The 19,336-nt window shown below is 40.0% G+C and overlaps 1 protein-coding gene across 1 annotated transcript in view; it reads left to right on the top strand.

Annotated features, from left to right (window-relative positions):
• Nucleotides 1-19,336, top strand: part of zgc:153169 (uncharacterized protein LOC767799 homolog) — a 50,511-nt gene that overhangs the window by 16,326 nt on the left and 14,849 nt on the right. Inside the window, exons 4-6 of the mRNA XM_039738596.1 lie at nucleotides 2,850-2,895; nucleotides 17,867-17,905; nucleotides 18,220-18,308. Coding sequence (XP_039594530.1) covers nucleotides 2,850-2,895; nucleotides 17,867-17,905; nucleotides 18,220-18,308 — 174 coding nt within the window. The remainder of the gene's footprint in view (nucleotides 1-2,849; nucleotides 2,896-17,866; nucleotides 17,906-18,219; nucleotides 18,309-19,336) is intronic.

A 19,336-nucleotide genomic window follows, 5' to 3' on the forward strand; every position in this document is an offset into this window, starting at 1 on the left:
TGTTATGATCTCAGAGCCATGTCGTTATCACTTTTGCTTTGTTCATGGTGCTCCATTATGCTGGAAAATACACAGATTATCACCAAATTCTGCCTGGATTGTTAGGAGAAGTTGCTCTTGGAGGATGTTTTGGTGCCAGTCTTTATTTATGGCAGTGTTCTTGAGTAGAATTGTGAGTAGGCCCACTCCCTTGGATGAGAAGCAACCACACACATGGATTGTCTCAGGATGCTTCACTGTTGACATGACACAGGGCTCAGGGTAGCGTTCACCTTTTCATTCTCCAGACAATCGATTTTCCAGATGTCCCAAACAGTCAGAAGGAGGATTTGTTTGAAAAACAATAACTGGCTTTAGTACCTGTCATTGGTAAATCAATTATTTAGATGCTTGTGTAAATTATATACATAATTAGAGAAAGGGGTCTGCCTATGTCTAAAAGTGGATACCTGTATTAGGTTGTTAATTCTTCCTTGGTGTTAATCCAACTGTTAGGTTTTTTGCCCTTTTTGTCTTTTAACTGTGTTATGAAACAATCCAATCATTGTGGAGGACTACAAAAGGAATGTGGCAAGAGAATGAATGACCTAACTATCAGGAATTGGAGTTGTACTTCTTAATCAAAAACTACTAAAAGGTCTAATGGGATCCTACCAGTAGGTTTGAAAGAAATGCCGGCATAATTTATAAACATGTGTTAGGCATATTCCAGCAAATTACATATATTGGAAAAATACTTGCTGACTGCAAAGCAGACAATGTGATTTCAATCCACAAGAAGACTGAAACCATGGATCATACTAATACTACACTAATAAGCCTTTTGTTTCCTGTAAAATTATGAAAACTGATTTCTGAATTTTTTTTTAATTTCTGGTATGAATATAATATACTAAATAAGTGCTAACATTTGTTAATGTGAGAAAAATCTTTCCAAACTCATCTTTTAGACTTTTCATCAACAGGCATCAGTAGCAGTAGACAAAAGAAAAACATACAACTCAAATTGACTTACATATTCAGCAGACTTTTAATACGATTAATTGTTAACATGCAAATCTGAAGTTTGTGCTGATTAATTGGCTGAAGAATGTTACATGTGGTATGACGTCATCAGAGGAGTTCTTCAGTGGCTTGTGCTTGGGCTATTACCATTTTTCTACTTATTCTAATTGTGATAGTTACTAAACTTGTGAAACTCACAGATGACACTTAAATTAGAGGAATAGCAAATAGGAGGAGACAGCAAGAACAATTCAAAAGGATCTTAATAATCTTAACAATGGGCCTACACTTGGAAGATGCAGTTTAACAGAGAGAAGTGCCAAGTGCATCAACAATGAAAAGGGTACATCACATATGAATGATGAATACAAGGTGGATGAAGCTGTCCAACAGGAAACAAACTCTGAAATGGATTGTGGTAGAAATCAACATCTTAATTCAAGAAAGAAATATACTCCTAACAGAGCAAATCAGTAATCAGGCAGAAGAAAAGCTGTTCATCATATCTTTTAATTACTCTTCAGTAAAATGCTTTAGAGGGAGCATTCTTCAAAAGCAGTCTGTTACAGCATGGGCAGAATGATCACAGAATGAAAGCAGAAGCTCATACTTATTGAAAACCAAATTTACATAACAGTGCTGATTAATGCTTACATGCTCTGATTGGTTAAAATACATAAAGTGTTTAGCATTAAGCACAGTCAACCCAAATAAAAAGTATTTTTCCATTATATCCTTGTTCTTCAATATCTCTTAGTTAAAATATCACTCTTGAAATTTCTGTGTATGTGACAACTGTCCATCTGATCTCTTAGTCGTCAATTTTTTTGTCTCTGTTCACTTGACCTTTATCTGGTTTCCTGATATGCCTGAACAAGTTTCTGACGTGTTAACCCCTTTATGCATTTTATTTAAGATTAATTAATTACCCTAAAATTATTCTTCTACAGGATTGACAGGGTTTGTAATGAATGTGGGATTTCTTTGCTGTAGTTATCATTTTTGTATCTCTTTTGCAGTTCTTTTGTAATTTTCAAGTTCTAATTTTTTGTTGTTTTTGTTCCTTGCGGGCTCTACCATTTTGGTTAATTTTTGGGGTTTACATCCATACTGAAATATTGCTTTGTTGCTACCATGAGATATCCAGAAGTGGAACAACATGAAATTCTCTCCAATGCATTTTTAAAATGTTGCCACACAACTCCTGGAATCCAATATTTTTCATTGTGAACAAAATCTTTTGTGGTGCTAGCAAATGAGTAAGTCTTCCAAGGGAAACAGGACTTTGCTTGCTTTTTGACAATGACATTTTGGTTAATGTTTTGATTATTTGGTCTTTCTTTGACTTTCTTGCTGTTGACCACTAACCATTGAGTAAACTATTATTTTCATAGCAATATTAAACATTTTTAGTTATTAGCAGAGAAGGCTATGTGGGGACCTAATCAAGGTGTTAACATTTTTAAAGATACACATAAAGCTGTTGCTTTCAGATTGTTACAGGTAAATCATGAATCATTACGAATCACATGGCAATTAATGAAAAATGCATTAGGGCTGAACTTTGGAAATGCTTTTTTAAATAGAAAATCATGGGAATGTTGAAGCAATTTCCCAATAATGTAGTTAAAGTAGCTATCTTGACATATTTTTAAAAAGTGTCTTTGGGGTAGGTTGAAGATCGACCTGTCTAGGTGAGATTTTAGGACACCTTAGCTTTTGGCCAAATAAGCTTAATGAACTGTATGGTCTTTTTTACAAGTATTGTCATACATCTTATATTCTAGAATGTAGCAAATGACAAATTCATATTTTTTAAGGTTTATTAATGTTTGAATCCTTAGGACTTCACGGAAAAGAAGAAGGAATGTAAGGGTCATGACACTTTGGGTAAGACTTTTAACAGTACACTTCAAGCAATGTAGGAGAAGAGCAGCTTTATCCCAATAGTTTTTTTCTATTGCCTAAGAAATATATGCAGTAGCACCTTTGAAATAAGGTGTTTAAATTAGAAAATAATGTATCTTATTTTTGTGTCTTTTTATACAGCTTTAAAGTTAAATACTGCCAAATAATGTACTGTATAGTAATTTCTGTACTTATTATTTGTTTAGCATGTTTCATAGTCACCTACTAGGCAATTGTAGATAAGACATGTTTTACTCAATGATCCTTAGAAGTTGTTGTGATTGCTCTGCTGATCTGGAGTATCTGATGATAAATGTAGACATTTTTATTTACCCTGGGAATTCATGTCTATTATTATCACTGCCATGTATGCACCACTGGATGCCAATGCTAATCTTGCAATGAAAGAGCTGTTTACTGCTGTTAGCTGGTCCTGATGACATAACCAGGAGTGTACATAACATCTTCAATCTGTCTTTGGCCCAGGATGTCATCCCTGTATGCCTTAAATCCACAACCATTTTACTGGTCCCTAAACTATCCTCTCTAGGGAGCCTGAATGACTAATGCCCCACTCACCCCCATCAGCACCAAGTGCTTTGAGAGACCAACCTCAAGTCCGGTCTCCCTCCCACACTAGATCATTACCAGTTTGCCTATCACCCCAAACAGAGGATGCCATGACACGCCTGGATAACAACAACTCTTACATCAGAAAGTTATTTGTTGATTTTTTTTTGCTCCACATCATCATCCCCTCCAGTTTGGTAAATAAACTCAGCAACTTTGGCATCAGCACCTGTCTTTGTTATTGAAAACTGGACGTTCTGACTAACAGACCCCAGTCTGTCAGGTTAAACAACCACACATCCTCAACCGTGATCCTGAATACTACCATTCCGCAGGGCTGTGTGCTCAGCCCACTCTTCTATTCCCTCTCCACCCAAGACTGGATCCCTTTATATGGCTCCAACTCCATCATAAAGTTCACAGATGAAACCATTGTAATAGGGCTGATAGTGACAACGACGAGTCAGCCTACAGAGAGGAGGCTCAGCACCTAGCAACATGGTATGCTTACAGTAACCTCAACACCAAGAAGACCAAAGAGCTCATTGTGGATTACCAGAAAACTAAAGGCAGCAGATACAATCCCATCCATATGGCATAGGTTTGGTATGTTTCCAGCTTCAAATTCCTGTATGTCCACATCACTGAGGGTCTTTCCTGGACAATAAACACAGTCTGATTTTAAAAAAAAAAAAGTGCAACAGCGATTGTATTTTCTATGGAGGCTAAAGAAAGCCTTCATGTCTCTTCAGATTCTGTTGAACTTTTACTGTTTCACTATTCAGAGCATATTAACTAACTGCATTATGGTGCGGTATGGCAACTATGCAATAGCTGAAAAGAAGGCCCTGCAATGGGTGGTGAAAACTGCCCAGCACATCATTAGCATCCCACAGCCAACTATTGTTGACCTGCAGAATACATGTTGTCTATAAAACACTTGCAGAGTCATCAAGGATGCCTTACACCCCAACCATGGACCATTTATCTTTCTCCCATCACGAGACAACAACATTTATTTTTATAGCACATTTTCATACAAATAATGTAGCTCAAACTGCTTTACATGATGAAGAAAAAAGAAAAAAAAGACAAAGTAAGAATTAAAATAAGACAACATTAATTAACATAGAATAAGAGTAAGGTCCAATTGTCAGGGAGGACAGAAAAAACAAAAAAAAAAATCCAGACGGCTGGAGAGAAAAAATAAAATCTGCAGGGGTTACAGACCATGAGACCGCCCAGCCCCCTCTGGGCATTCTGCCTAACATAAATGAAACAGTCCTCTTTGTATTTAGGGTTCTCATGGAAGGACTTGATGATGATGGTCATGTAGACTTCTGTCTTTTAATCCATTAATGTAGGAACATCATCAACAACATCAACTCTGTTGCTGATCTTCTGCGGCTGGAGAAGGAGGAGGACCAATGGCAAAGTAATTGGTTGTTCTCTGCAGGATCAGGCTTATCATATAACAAGCTTGTTGCACAATGTTTAGAACATTTAGCAACAGGCTTTGACCTGCTCTTTCTTGCATTCTTCTGATCTCTCTTCTCCAGACCGCCTCTGCCACAGCAGTGATTCTGAACTATTAGTGTTCTTCTAATCTGAAGATATGAGATAAAGCAGGATGATAGGCCATGTTGTGGCTTCTGTCTCGTGTGCTTGAGTGCTGAAGTAACATGAATGAAATCACTGTACGTGACTTCTCTATAAAGTAATGAAGTACCTGTATTTTCCTTGAAAACCTGGATATGCCTTCCTGTTAGTCATATAGAAGCATGACAGTACCTTTATAAAAAAAAACTGCGCTTCTTAAACTACAAAATATATTTTACAATATTTGAAAATGAGATATTAGACATAACTTTTTTTGTAGAAATAGAGGTATGAAAACAGACCAAAAACAGGATGTTAAATGTAACTTTTTTAATAGAAATACAGGTATTAAAATACAGAAAGAAGGTGAGAAGTTAGATGAAGACGTGATTTTGAATGTTTTCGCAACGTCATTTTTCTTCATTATGGAATCAACTTTTTCCATTTTTCTCTCGGCGTAATCTGTTACCGTTTCTTTTTTGTTAATCTGAAAGAAATCTCTGAGAACCGCTATGAAACTTGAACAGTACAGTATCTGCACACCACTTAACTACCCACGTGGACACTAGGTGGAGCACTGACTCAGAATTCTGCTATATGTATGATGTTGCGCCTATGCTCTCCCTCAGCCTCGCTGACACTGCCTGAATCTGTACATTTTGCAATAGACTGTGCACCCATTTACTGTATATAAATCTATTCTGTGCATAAAAGTATTTTATATCTATTCTCTCTCTCTCATATATATATATAAATAAAATATTAAATCCTAAGCCTAAAAGTGGAACGCTGACGTTTTTATGTCACTTTTTTGTCACACATTCAATCGGGCTTATTTTAAAAGCTACATATATATGCTTGGTATCATTCATCATTTCAGAGTTTATCAAACTTTATTGTGATGTTGTTAAATTTTCCGATTCTTATTTGGTTTTTCAAATTATAAACTAAAAAATATCAAGAACTCGCATCTCATGAGACGAGAATTTGTGCCAAGAGATTTAACCATGCCTGGGGCCGGAAATAAAAGAAAAGAGTAGGACAACTGCTATACAGGCTTTTAATACAGCAGCTGATCGAGCAAAGAAGAGATTAAAAAAAACCTGTATTTTGTTTCCCATCAACATTTAAGAGGGGGTTTCGGAGGAGTGACCGCGTCTCCTTGGGATGCGTTCAGCCCCCCTCATCACAACGTGATCGTCCGAGACGAGAAGTGGCTGGTGAGCGAAGCGAGCAGTGGGGAACCCCCTAGTATCTATATTTATGTATATTATGTACAGTATCTTTACTTACTTTACTGATCAGTATTTATACTGTATCTATATACTCTTCCTTGTATATGCTACTATCTGTAAATTCAAATATATATGTGTGACCACCGGGGGCATACGGCTCACCAAACCCTGACACAACAGACACAGAGCCCAAGTCCAGCACACAACACACATTTATTATATATGCGGAAGCCTTTTTTCTCATTCTCCACAGTAGCACAGTGCACAAGCACAATTATTACCCAGTCCTCTCTTCTCTCTTTCTTCTTTCTTTCTCTTCTCTCTCTTCTTCTTTCTTTCTCTTCTCTCTCTTCTTACTTCCACTCCTCCTCTAGCAAGCTTTGACCACTTCCTACTTACTCTGCAACATAGAGACCAAAAGGGGGCAATATAAATTCAAGCAACCCATCCAGAGTGGTGACACTTTCTGGGTGTCATTTAAATCATCCCCAGTGGCAACCTCGGTCTGTGGTACCTCTATGGCCTTGACCAGGACGGACTTCGTGTCTGAAATCTGTACGGGTTTCCGTTGCCTGGGAATTCTGACTTCATAATTCACTGGGGACATGTGCTCTTGTGTCACTACCGACCCTTGCCATTCGGCACAAAATTTATGTGGATTGGACGGGATCAAAACCTGCACACAATCCCCCTTATTAAACTCGCAGAGTTTACTCATCTTGTCATAATTAGTTTTTGTGCCTCCTGCTCGTGCTGCTGATGTTCTACCTCAATAGAGGACAATCTGGCAATCTGCTCTTGCAGCAAAACAATTCAGTCAATAAACCTTCACCCGGGGGTTGTCTCGTGAGTCCCCGTCCATTTTCCCGAAAAATGTCCAACACCCTGCATAGTCAGTGGCCTAATATTAGTTCAAAAGGGCTCATCCCAATGGATGCTTGCAGGGCCTCCTGGACAGCAAACAGGAGGAAGGGCAGTACTGTATCTCGGAGGTTGGATTGTCATGGGCCACCCGCCGAATCGTCTGTTTTAGGGTTTTATTAAACCGTTACGTCAGGCCATTCGCTTGCGAATGAAAAATTGTTAAGTGTAACTGCTTGAATCTGAAACTTTCACATAGCTGCCTCATGATACAGTACATAATGGGTCTGCCCTGATTATTGACAATCTCGCGAGGGATAGCCATATGTGTGAACATACCCAGGAGTGCTTTTGCAATAGTCCAGGCGTCAGCATGGCACATTTCGGCTACTTCTGGGTATCTTGTGGCATAATTGATTAACACGAGCATATGCTAGAAGCCACTTTTACTCCTGGGCTGCGGGCCAACAATATCTAATCCCACCCTCACAAAGGGGACGTCTAAAATAGGCATCGGTACAAGGGGTGCCCTGCCGGGTCTATGAGTGGAAACTATTTAACAGTCAGGGCAGGTCTTACAAAATTGCTCCACATCCCAGCCCATGTTAACCTTATAAAAGTGTTTTGAAATGTATTCCCTCGTCTTTTCTGTACCGAGATGAGCCCCTAAAATGTGATTGTGAGCAATTTTTAAAACCTTCTCTCATTGCTCACTCGGTACTACCTAATGCTCGATAACCAAGTTCCTTGAATGACATTGTCTGTGGCAAGCCCTCTCTATCCATTATGGGGGAAGGCACTCTGCAGGTGGTCAAGACCAATGGGAAGAGGGCATTCCTTTTTCCTTTTAGGAGTGGCCAGGGTGGGGTGTCTGATATGGCAGTCCACACCTTAAAATTCTTCCCTTTATATTTCAGATGGAGTAATATAGTCTCATATGTTTTAATATCCTCATGGATGCAGCAGATGTTCACTTTGTCTGTGTTCTTATAAGGGGTCTGCCAGAGCAAGTCACAGAGAACTATGCAGAGGTCGCTCTCAGAGTCCAACAGTGTTAGAGAATTCCCATCCGGCCAACGTAATAGAGACCTTAAAATTGATCTCCTTTATCATCTTGGAGGAAACCTGCGAGTTTCATACCAATATCCATTGTTTGTGCAGATGGGAGGGGGCGCTCCTGAGCCAGATGTCCCAGTTGATCACAGCGAAAATAGCTGCATTCAGTTCATACTATGGTGTTCACACTATGGCATCTTCCACCTGTGGCGCTGGCAACCCTGAAGGTCTGTGCGGGCTGGATCGAAATCGGGGTCAAGCCTGGGTAGCCCCGTTGTTTCCAGGTGGCTTATGCATCGTCTAGTCTGTGGGTCAGATCCAGCAGCGTGTGGACGTTGTTCCGTAGCATTTCAACAGAAATGCTCTCGTTTATCCCTGACAGGACTGCATCAATAGCAAGCTTCTCCACAATTCGCTCGAAAGGGTCTCCGCGGATCCAGCATTGAATCGGGTCCTCTAAGCATTGGATCTGTCCTCGTACAGGGTGATTTGTATCATTCTGCCACAGCCGAAACTGGCGGCCTTTGACCACCTGGCTCGCAGTCATACAGAGGAGGATCTGTTGTTTCAGGTAGTCATAATCATCGTGCCTTTCAGGAGGGTCTCAGTACTTTAGCAAAACCAGCTTTATTCAACTTGAAACAGGAACAGCAGGGTTATTTATTGCAGCAGGAGCTACCACTCTCCTATGCACAGACACAGCAAATGGACATAGTCAGGGCCAGGTCAGTGACCAAGTTATACTGTTCCCTGCATTTATTATGTTCCTTGCATCACCCATCGGCGACAGGTGCTTATAGCGTGACCGCAGTCGGCTCACAGTTGTTTCCACGGTGCTATGCTGCTGTGCTGCGAACCTATGGTTGCCTTGGCGACAGAGAAGCAGTCCTCCACAAATGTGCTGCACTGTAAACCTGTGGTTGTCTTGGTGATGGACAAGCAGTCCTCCACAGATGTGGCAGTCACGGTTCAGCGTGTCGTCCCGTTGCGTGAGGGGGGGGTCCTAAAAGAGTTCAAAAACCTCCCAGTATATATATTGTGACATGCGAGTCCCTGTCCTGCACCCTAAAGCATGAGGCTGAGTCTCAGTACTTTAATAATATCAACTTTATTCAGCTTGAAACAAGAACAGCACGGTTATTTACTGTAGCGTGATCTACCACTCTCCTATACCCAGACACAGCAATCAGGCAGACTCATGGCCAAGTAATACTGTTCCTTGCATCACCCATTGGCGATAGGTGTTCATTGCACGACTGCGATCTTTTTTGATTTTTTTTGTGGCGAGCTGCTCTAGCAGTGGGAGCCCGCTGTTGCCCCAGCAACCAACAGGCTATCTTTCATAGACACGGCGATCGCACTTTGGTATGCTCTTCAGCATATCGTCCAGTTGGGGGGAGCCCAAAAAGAGTTTAGAAAACTTACAATATATACTGCTCAAAAGAATTAAAGGAACACTTTTTAATCAGAGTATAGCATAAAGTGAATGAAACTTATGGGATATTAATCTGGTCAGTTAAGTAGCAGAGGGGGTTGTTAATCAGTTTCAGCTGCTGTGGTGTTAATGAAATTAACAACAGATGCACTAGAGGGGCAACAATGAGATGACCCCCAAAACAGGAATGGTTTAACAGGTGGAGGCCACTGACATTTTTCCCTCCTCATCTTTTCTGACTGTTTCTTCACTAGTTTTGCATTTGGCTACAGTCAGTGTCACTACTGGTAGCATGAGGCGATACCTGGACCCTACAGAGGTTGCACAGGTAGTCCAACTTCTCCAGGATGGCACATCAATACGTGTCATTGCCAGAAGGTTTGCTGTGTCTCCCTGCACAGTCTCAAGGGCATGGAGGAGATTCTAGGAGACAAGCAGTTACTCTAGGAGAGCTGGAGAGGGCCATAGAAGGTCCATAACCCATCAGCAGGACCAGTATCTGCTCCTTTGGGCAAGGAGGAACAGGATGAGCACTGCCAGAGCCCTACAAAATGACCTCCAGCAGGCCACTGGTGTGAATGTCTCTGACCAAACAACCAGAAAGACTTCATGAGGGTGACCCAAGGGCCCCATGTCCTCTAATGGGCCCTGAGCTCACTGCCCAGCAGCATGCAGCTCGATTGGCATTCGCCATAGAATACCAGAATTGGCAGATGCACCACTGGTGCCCTGTGCTTTTTACAGATGAGAGCAGGTTCACCCTGAGCACGTGACAGAAGTGAAAGGGTCTGGAGAAGCCATGGAGAACATTATGCTGCCTGTAACATCATTCAGCATGAGCAGTTTGGTGGTGGGTTAATGATTGTCTGGGGAGGCATATCCATGGAGGGTCACACAGACCACTACAGGCTTGACAAAGGCACCTTGGCTGCCATTAGGTATCAGGATGAAATCCTTGGACCCATTGTCAGACCCTATGCTGGTACAGTGGCTCCTGGTGCACGACAATTCCTGGCCTCATGTGGTGAGAGTATGCAGGCAGTTCCTGGAGGATGAAGGAATTGATACCATTGACTGGCCACCACACTTTCCTGACCTAAATCCAATAGAACACCTCTGGGACATTATGTTTTGGTCCATCCAATGCCACCAGGTTGCACCTCAGACTGTCCAGGAGCTCAGTGATGCCCTGGTCCAGATCTGGGAGGAGATCCCCCACAACACCATCTGTCATCTCATTAGAAGCATGCACCGATGTTATCAGGCATGTATACAAGAACACAGGGGCCATACAAAGTGCTGCGTACAATTTTGAGTTGCTGCAATTAAATTTTGGCAAAATGGACTAGCCTGCCACATAATTTTTCACTCTGATTTTTGGGGCATCTTTGAATTCAGGGCTCTGTAGGTTGATCATTTTCATTTCCATCAAACGATGTGGCATCCTTTCGTTCCTAACACATTACCCAGTCTATATCAGTATAGATATCCAGGAGGATTTCTTCTTCCCATTGAGATCTGATGTGTTTTCAAAGTGTTCCTTTAATTTTTTTGAGCAGTTTATATTACTCTACTGTTTGCACTTTCAGGTTAAATGTTAAACTGCATTTCATTATACCTGTGCAATGACAATAAAGTTGAATCTAATCTATGTCCCTAGTAGGGTTACCAATGAATAGCTGGCCTTAAGAGAAGGGACAGAAATGGTTTGTATGGGTCCTGGAAAACTTGGAAAGTCATGAAAAGTTAACAAGCCAAAACCTAGTACTGAAAAGCCATTGAAATTCTAAAAATATAAATTTAAGCAGTTCTTAAAAGTCATGGAAAATTTTTAAGTGAATTCCAATAATCACATATCATGAGAAAAAAACATCTGATATTTTGCCAACAAAATAGCAACATCTAACATTAATACCCTGTGTGTGAGTGCATGTGCAGACTTGTATAGATAGGTATTAGCTTCTAGCCTGCGCATATAGTTATTAGTGTTGAGTTAGCATTAAGTGGTAAATAAGCGCCAATCTTAGAAAGTTACTGCTTTAACTTAAACTTATATTACTGTTTGCTTAATTTGAATATAATATAATTTTCTTGCATAGCCATAGACAATGGTATAGCCTTTTACCCATTGTAAGTTAATAAATGATAGAATTTTCTTACTGTAACTAAGATACAGTGTACTAATTGAGTCAGTTGTAGGTCCCAGTGCTAGCAGGGACTGAAAGACCCATTTACAGCTTGAAAATGTGATAGGCATACAGTTTTCTGATCATTTAGAAATGGTTCAGCTGTATGAGAGAACACACAAGATATAAGCCTTAAACAGAACTTTTCTTTTCTTGCCATAGCAATTTTTTCTCTATTTTTGTGTGAACTGTTTTATTCCAAATTTTTACTAAAGTTTTTAAAATGAAGATATTTTGTCTGTGGAATCATTTCAACGCGTCAAGCTTTTGACAAAATCCCATGAAACAAACTAGAGATGCTGAACTTTGGTCATTTTGGTTAAACGCAGCTATAGTTAGCAAGGTAAATGACACTGCATATTAGACATGTCACGGTTAAAAGCTAGGAAAGTGCATGTTTAACTTGAAATGGTTAAAAAGTGATGACTACAAAGATTGGCTTACACTTATTTGATTTGTGTTTTTTATGGCTAGGTGTTGTTACCTTATGAAGTGGTTTGACATTAGGAATATGAATGAGTACACTTTAAAAACCTTATGAAAGGAAGTAAACATTTTGAACTGAAGAAGAGCAAGGGAACCAGTAATTCCATTAAGATTTTTTTGCACCTTTTGTGTGGTTAGTGAGAGTTCTAATTAGGCTAGTGATATTTCTACTATATCAGCCATCATCTTTGTCTTCATATGTGACAGAAAGTAAATCTGAAATCATGTAGGTGTTGAATCTGATGGAAAAGCATTATTTATTTAAGTCGTGCAAAGATGTGGATAACCTTTCTCATGAAGAGTTTCCTGTTAGTGAGATCATAGAGAGTCATACCGTGTGAATGGACACTCTTCCCATGGCATTCCTCATAAACTCTTCATGTGTAAAAATTTACTACCTAAAATATGACAAAATTATGTTTTTATGATCATTACAATAAAGTTTCTGTATTTTTATGTGTACTTTAAATTGTTGTGTTAGTAAACAGTGCTTGAACAAAACATGCTTTTTTCATGAATTCTTTGTATCTTCTGTTTGCACACACCAAAGTATTGGCATAAGCGGTCTCTTAGTACCTCACATGTATAATGTCACATTCGTTGTCCAGAAAATGTTTTTTTTTGTTTTTTTTAATGTAGTGGCCCCGCCTAGAGTTGCATAAGTAGTGTTTAACTGTGCCATTACTCTGGGTAAATAACATGAATTTCATTGTCAGTTTTTGTAAGCGATCAGCATTTTAAAATAGGCCTCTTGATTAAGTTCATCTGTGTTCTGGGTACTGGAAAAGTCAAACATTCCTGGAATTTAAAATTTATTGAAGTGTACAAACTCTGGACAGAATAAGAATAATTCCTGAATTAGTCTCCCATGATAGCCCTTAACAAATCTGTTTTCAAAAATCACCCTGAGGAGCGCTTCTTTGGACGCACTACTGGAACCAAATCTTTGGGTGATTGTCTGCCAGACCCACATAGCCCAGTCAAGATCGACCAAATCCACGGAACTGAGATGAAGAATGAGAGGATCAGATCAGATGCAAATCAGGAGACAGGACAAATTTTGGTGGGGTTGATTAGAACATACTAGAACTTGTAAATGGAAACTAGCTGTTAGGATATGCAGCATAACTCCTTTTCCTGAAGAGGAGCTAGATTTACTTCATACTCAGGAATACACAAAGCATTTAGTCTGAAAGAAGTCTTCTTAATCAAGGGTGAGCTTTTCCCTTTTCTGCAGTGTCTCCATAGATGAGGCTCCAGGCGTGTGCAAGAATACTCACAAGTCTCCATTTGGGTGCTATATGGTTAGGTTTGTATCAGTGGATGAGAATCTTGCCTGAATGAGAGCTTGAGATAGAGGGGGAACTTTTATTGTTGTTTGCCTGCCTAATAAAATATTTGGTGTTTTTTTAGACAATGGATTCAGTGCTTGAAAGAATACAACTTACGGACTCTGCACTCCTACTGTGAGACTTCATTGCTCATTTAGAAAATGACAGTTATACACTCACCTAAAGGATTATTAAGAACACCATACTAATACGGTGTTTGAGCCCCTTTCGCTTTCAGAACTGCCTTAATTCTACGTGGCATTGATTCAACAAGGTGCTGAAAGCATTCTTTAGAAACGTTGGCCCATATTGATAGGATAGCATCTTGCAGTTGATAGAGATTTGTGGGATGCACATCCAGGGCACGAAGCTCCTGTTCCACCACATCCCAAAGATGCTCTATTGGGTTGAGATCTGGTGACTGTGGGGGCCATTTTAGTACAGTGAACTCATTTACATGTTCAAGAAACCAATTTGAAATCATTCGAGCTTTGTGACATGGTGCATTATCCTGCTGGAAGTAGCTATCAGAGGATGGGTACATGGTGGTCATGAAGGGATAGACATGGTCAGAAACAATGCTCAGGTAGCCCGTGGCATTTAAACAATGCCCAATTGGCACTAAGGGGCCTAAAGTGTGCCAAGAAAACATCCCCCACACCATTACACCACCACCACCAGCCTGCACAGTGGTAACAAGGCATGATGGATCCATATTCTCATTCTGTTTACGCCAAATTCTGACTCTACCATTTGAATGTCTCAACAGAAATCGAGACTCATCAGACCAGGCAACATTTTTCCAGTCTTCAACTGTCCAATTTTGGTGAGCTCGTGCAAATTGTAGCCTCTTTTTCCTATTTATAGTGGAGATGAGTGGTACCCGGTGGGGTCTTCTGCTGTTGTAGCCCATCCGCCTCAATGTTGTGCGTGTTGTGGCTTCACAAATGCTTTGCTGCATACCTCGGTTGTAACGAGTGGTTATTTCAGTCAAAGTTGCTCTTCTATCAGCTTGAATCAGTCGGCCCATTCTCCTCTGACCTCTAGCATCAACAAGGCATTTTCGCCCCCACAGGACTGCCGCATACTGGATGTTTTTCCCTTTTCACACCATTCTTTGTAAACCCTAGAAATAGTTGTGCGTGAAAATCCCAGTAACTGAGCAGATTGTGAAATACTCAGACCGGCCCGTCTGGCACCAACAACCATGCCACGCTCAAAATTGCTTAAATCACCTTTCTTTCCCATTCTGACATTCAGTTTGGAGTTCAGGAGATTGTCTTGACCAGGACCACACCCCTAAATGCATTGAAGCAACTGCCATGTGATTGGTTGATTAGATAATTGCATTAATGAGAAATTGAACAGGTGTTCTTAATAATCCTTTAGGTGAGTGTATATGCAGTGGTGTAATTAGGAGAGGGTGCAGCCAGCCTAATCAGAAATCATCTTCTGAATTGTCATTTATTGACCAATGCAAACACCATCTTTGAATGCAAATATGCTCTTCAGTAAACTTTGACGCAAATGACAGTGCAACCATGTTATCTGATCTAAAGTGTTACATTCTTGATGAATTATTTTGAACTCGCATGGATAGAGTACCTTCTTGACAGACCCAGAATACCCAAAGAATTAGTCGGGGCATACAAAAAAAAGTACAGTAGTAGATACTATTCCGACTCATCGGGATATATTTAAGACATGTACTCTATTCTGAATGAATTCAAGACCTCACGCACAGCCCAGGGGCCTCATTTATAAAGCTTGGGTATGCTCAAAAGTAGATAGAAATGTGTGTACTCAATGTCCCACGCAAATGTTAGGGTTTATGAAAGAAAACCCGACGGGGGTATATTTATGGCAACTCTTACCCATGTGTATTCTTCATTTCAGAGAAACTGGGAAATATAGGTGAACCAGCTAAATGATAACTCACGTATGTAATAATTCATATCACTGGGCTGTTATAATGTGCCTTGAAGTGCCAAACATATCAAAGCTCAAATTAGATGAACATGCTGTGCAGACTGTATTTTAGTTCCCTTTGAAGGGGGCCAATGCAGTGTATTTGAACTTTTTAGTTTTTTTTCCCCTCATTTTAGACTACCTGTTGTCACTCCTCAGAGAACTGGCCAACAGGTCTGGAATATTTTTTCCAAGCTTCACTCTATCATGCCTCCTGTGCTGGAAGCCATTAACCAACCAATGAAGTGCTATATCCAGTTTTCATATGGTGTGGGTGCATTTACATACTGTATGACATAACATGTTACTACCATGACAAGGTAAACTGAAGCAGTGTCCAGTTCTCCTAACGTAATTGAAGCACTTCAATGCGCTCATATTTCTATAAGGTCACCTAGTGAGTGTGAAGCTACTTTTATTAACTGTAAGCAGTTACATTCTATTAACATACAAATCATCTGTGGTGCCAAGATGAGACTGACAATCGTCAGGTCTACTGTGGCACAATGCCACATAAAAATGATTCTCCAATTACAGGTGCCTTTCTTATATTGAAATCCGAGAGCATAGATGTGTTTTTTTTCCATTTCTTGTTGCGCACACACTCTGCCAGGCATGGTGCAGCTGGAGCTCATGGCACTTACAGCAGCAGTAACAAGTTGCCATTCAATATATTTGTGCTTCTTTCTGACACCCTCACTTCTTTGCAGGCCTCTAATTTAGAAACACAAAATTGTTTCTCGCACTACTGCATGCATCATGTAGGGGGCTGCTCTACCAATCAATGAAGGTCTGCAGTGTCATGACTGCATATGTATGAGTTTGATTAGTATGGTTCATATATGGTTGTTATAGGGTGGAACCGTGTGGGGTATGAGGCGCGTTCACATATGCACATTGTGGAGCCGACCCGGACACAGACAGGCGGACATGTTGTTACTCACCACCACACGTGTTTATTTACAATAATATATACAATTAAATGGTCACTCAGACCCAGTTCCGTGCACAAAACACCCCAGCACTCAGTCCTGGCCACTCTAATGCCTTTCTTCGGGCCGCCTCCACTTTCCTCTATTGCCTCGTCCTCTTCCACCCGACTCTAGCCCTGAATGAAGGGAGACGGCCCCTTTTATGTGCTCCCAGATGAGCTCCAGATGGTTCCCGGCATTCCCCTCCTGGACACGCCCCAGTGTGGCGGAAATGCAGGCTGTTCTCCCAGAAGCTCTCCGGGTGTCCCTCTTCTTCCCCCCAGCACTTCCTGGTGTGGCGGAAGTGCTGAGGTCCAGGGTCCCCAAGGCATTGGGGCGCCCCCTGGCGGTGACCACGGGTCCCTACAGGGTTGGCCCCCAAAGCAACCAGGATGGCGGCCCCCACGTGATCCCAGATGGGCGCACGGCCACTTCCGGACCCTGAAGGCGTCGTGGCTGGGTCGTCGCCCCTGGCATCCCTGACAACATTTATATGCCGATTGTGATTTATAAAGGATAAACTGCATATGCCAGGTTTTATAAAAAAAAATTCCCGTACACATTTTCCTTTTTTTGCATTTGTGTGATTTCGAGCCTGAAATGATATTAAAGTTGTAAATGAGGCCCCAGGAGAACAGCAATGAACAAAACAAAGCCTACATGTGGAAGGATTTTGTTTTGGACAACCTCAAAAGGTTTTGGCAGATCATTCAGCCATGCAGAAGGATAGATCAAGAATAGGTAGATGTTCATCTCAACTGAGTGTATCATTGAGTGAGCGATGGAGCTGTTTGAGGAGTTATTAAGAACATTGGACATACCTCCATGGAGAAAACAGCAACAGAAGGTTTGGTTAAAGTTTGATCCATTTCTTTAACTAAGGTTAAAGCAATTGGCAGATAGGAGTGATGGTCCATGGCCCCTGTTATAAATGGGAGCAGCAGCGTAAGTTCTTATTATTTTGTTAGGTTACCAACATTTTATTTATATATATTTTACTAGTGTCTTGAACTGCATTCAGTGTATGAAATGTGCCATATACAGTACATGAATTTATTTATTGTATTATTTCATATATTGGCAGGTGTAAACCTTTCAAAATAAAGGCTTTGTCTCAACACATTCTATTTCATTCAGGAGTTGTCTGTTGTGCATTCTTTCCACATACTGATTACATTTCAGTGCCTATTAGTATACTATTGCATTTCGCAAATACCGTTAACATAAATTATTAATAAATGCCTTCTGTATTTAGGGTTGATTGCACTTGATTTAGATGGAAATATTGCTGTGGGTAAGTAAAGTCTTTGTATTTCACCAATAGTCTATTAAATTGTGTTTTCAAACTTAATTTTTATTATATTTGTGTTTTTGACTGTTTTAAGATACAGAACTACTGTGTCCATTTGGTTTAACATGGTTTTGTATATTAGCTAATTGAAGTAAATACTTGATATTGCAGCACTTTGAAAGGTACTGGTACTGGTAGACTTTTTCTCATTAAATATTTGGTTCTTAAGCTGGCCTCATTCAAGACTATGTTTGACTTCTCACTTTGTAAACTATTACTTTACATCACAAATATGACTTTTTCTCCTGTTACCTTAGGTGTATCTTCTTCTGGAATTCCCTTTAAATCATCTGGGAGAGTCGGAGATTCTCCACTACCTGGATGTGGACTTTATGCTGACAACAGGGCAAGTTTCATAGTATCTAATAGTCCATTTTCAGAAAACAATTTTTCCAAGCCTTAGTTACTGGGAACCACACCCAACATCATGGAACACAATCAGGAACCATCCTTGGACTGGGCAGACTTACTCATAACATAATATCAAAACTTAACATAGTTTCATAGGATCAATATTGTCAAAGATCATACAATATAAGTTCATAAGATCACTATTATGATGTGCACAGTGTAGGAAAATGAAAGGTTTTGACTCAGGCCTACGCAGGGACACTAAATAAAGGTAGACAATGGCGTACGGATGTGAGAAAAATAATTGATTGATGTTAATCAGTTAATTATCAGTTTTGCCTTTCACAATGTCAGTACAGTATTTAAGTAAATTGGTGAGGTTCCCACAGTATATTCCTCACTTTCCTTTGTATGAGAGGTTTCCATCCTTTAGACTTGTATCAGGTTAACTGAAACACACTTGCTTAAGAAACAGAATAATATAATTTATTGATCAACACAAAGATTACAGAAATATGAAAACTGCATATATATTAACGTAGACAGGATGCAAGACAGATGAGACAAACATTAAACACAGAAGAGATGGGTTGTTTACTTGCTATTTAGTTTTTTTAATTTATTTAAACTCCGATAAACAGATTTGCATTTTTTGGCATACCATATAGTCAGTAGTATATCATTATTTAACATACTGTAATATACTATACAGGTCTTTGGGATTTGGAAACTGAAGTATCCAGAAAACCCATGTAGGGGAAATTCAAATCTTACACAGACTGTGACTGAGATGACATTCATATCCTTATCCTTGAAGCCTTATTGCATAAGTGCTTTTCTATGCTATGTAAGTTTCATGTTAGCTAGACCTGTCAGAGTTACATTTATAGTAGCTGTTAAATAACTGGGATCTAAAACACAAGTTTGACATTTTAATTCACACCTCTGATCACACTTTATCATTCTGTGCTACAACTTTTAAAATATATATGCAAACAATTGTACTATACCTCTGTTACTTGT

Source organism: Polypterus senegalus, chromosome 16 (genome assembly GCF_016835505.1).
Source record: "Polypterus senegalus isolate Bchr_013 chromosome 16, ASM1683550v1, whole genome shotgun sequence".
NCBI classification, from domain to species: domain Eukaryota; kingdom Metazoa; phylum Chordata; class Cladistia; order Polypteriformes; family Polypteridae; genus Polypterus; species Polypterus senegalus.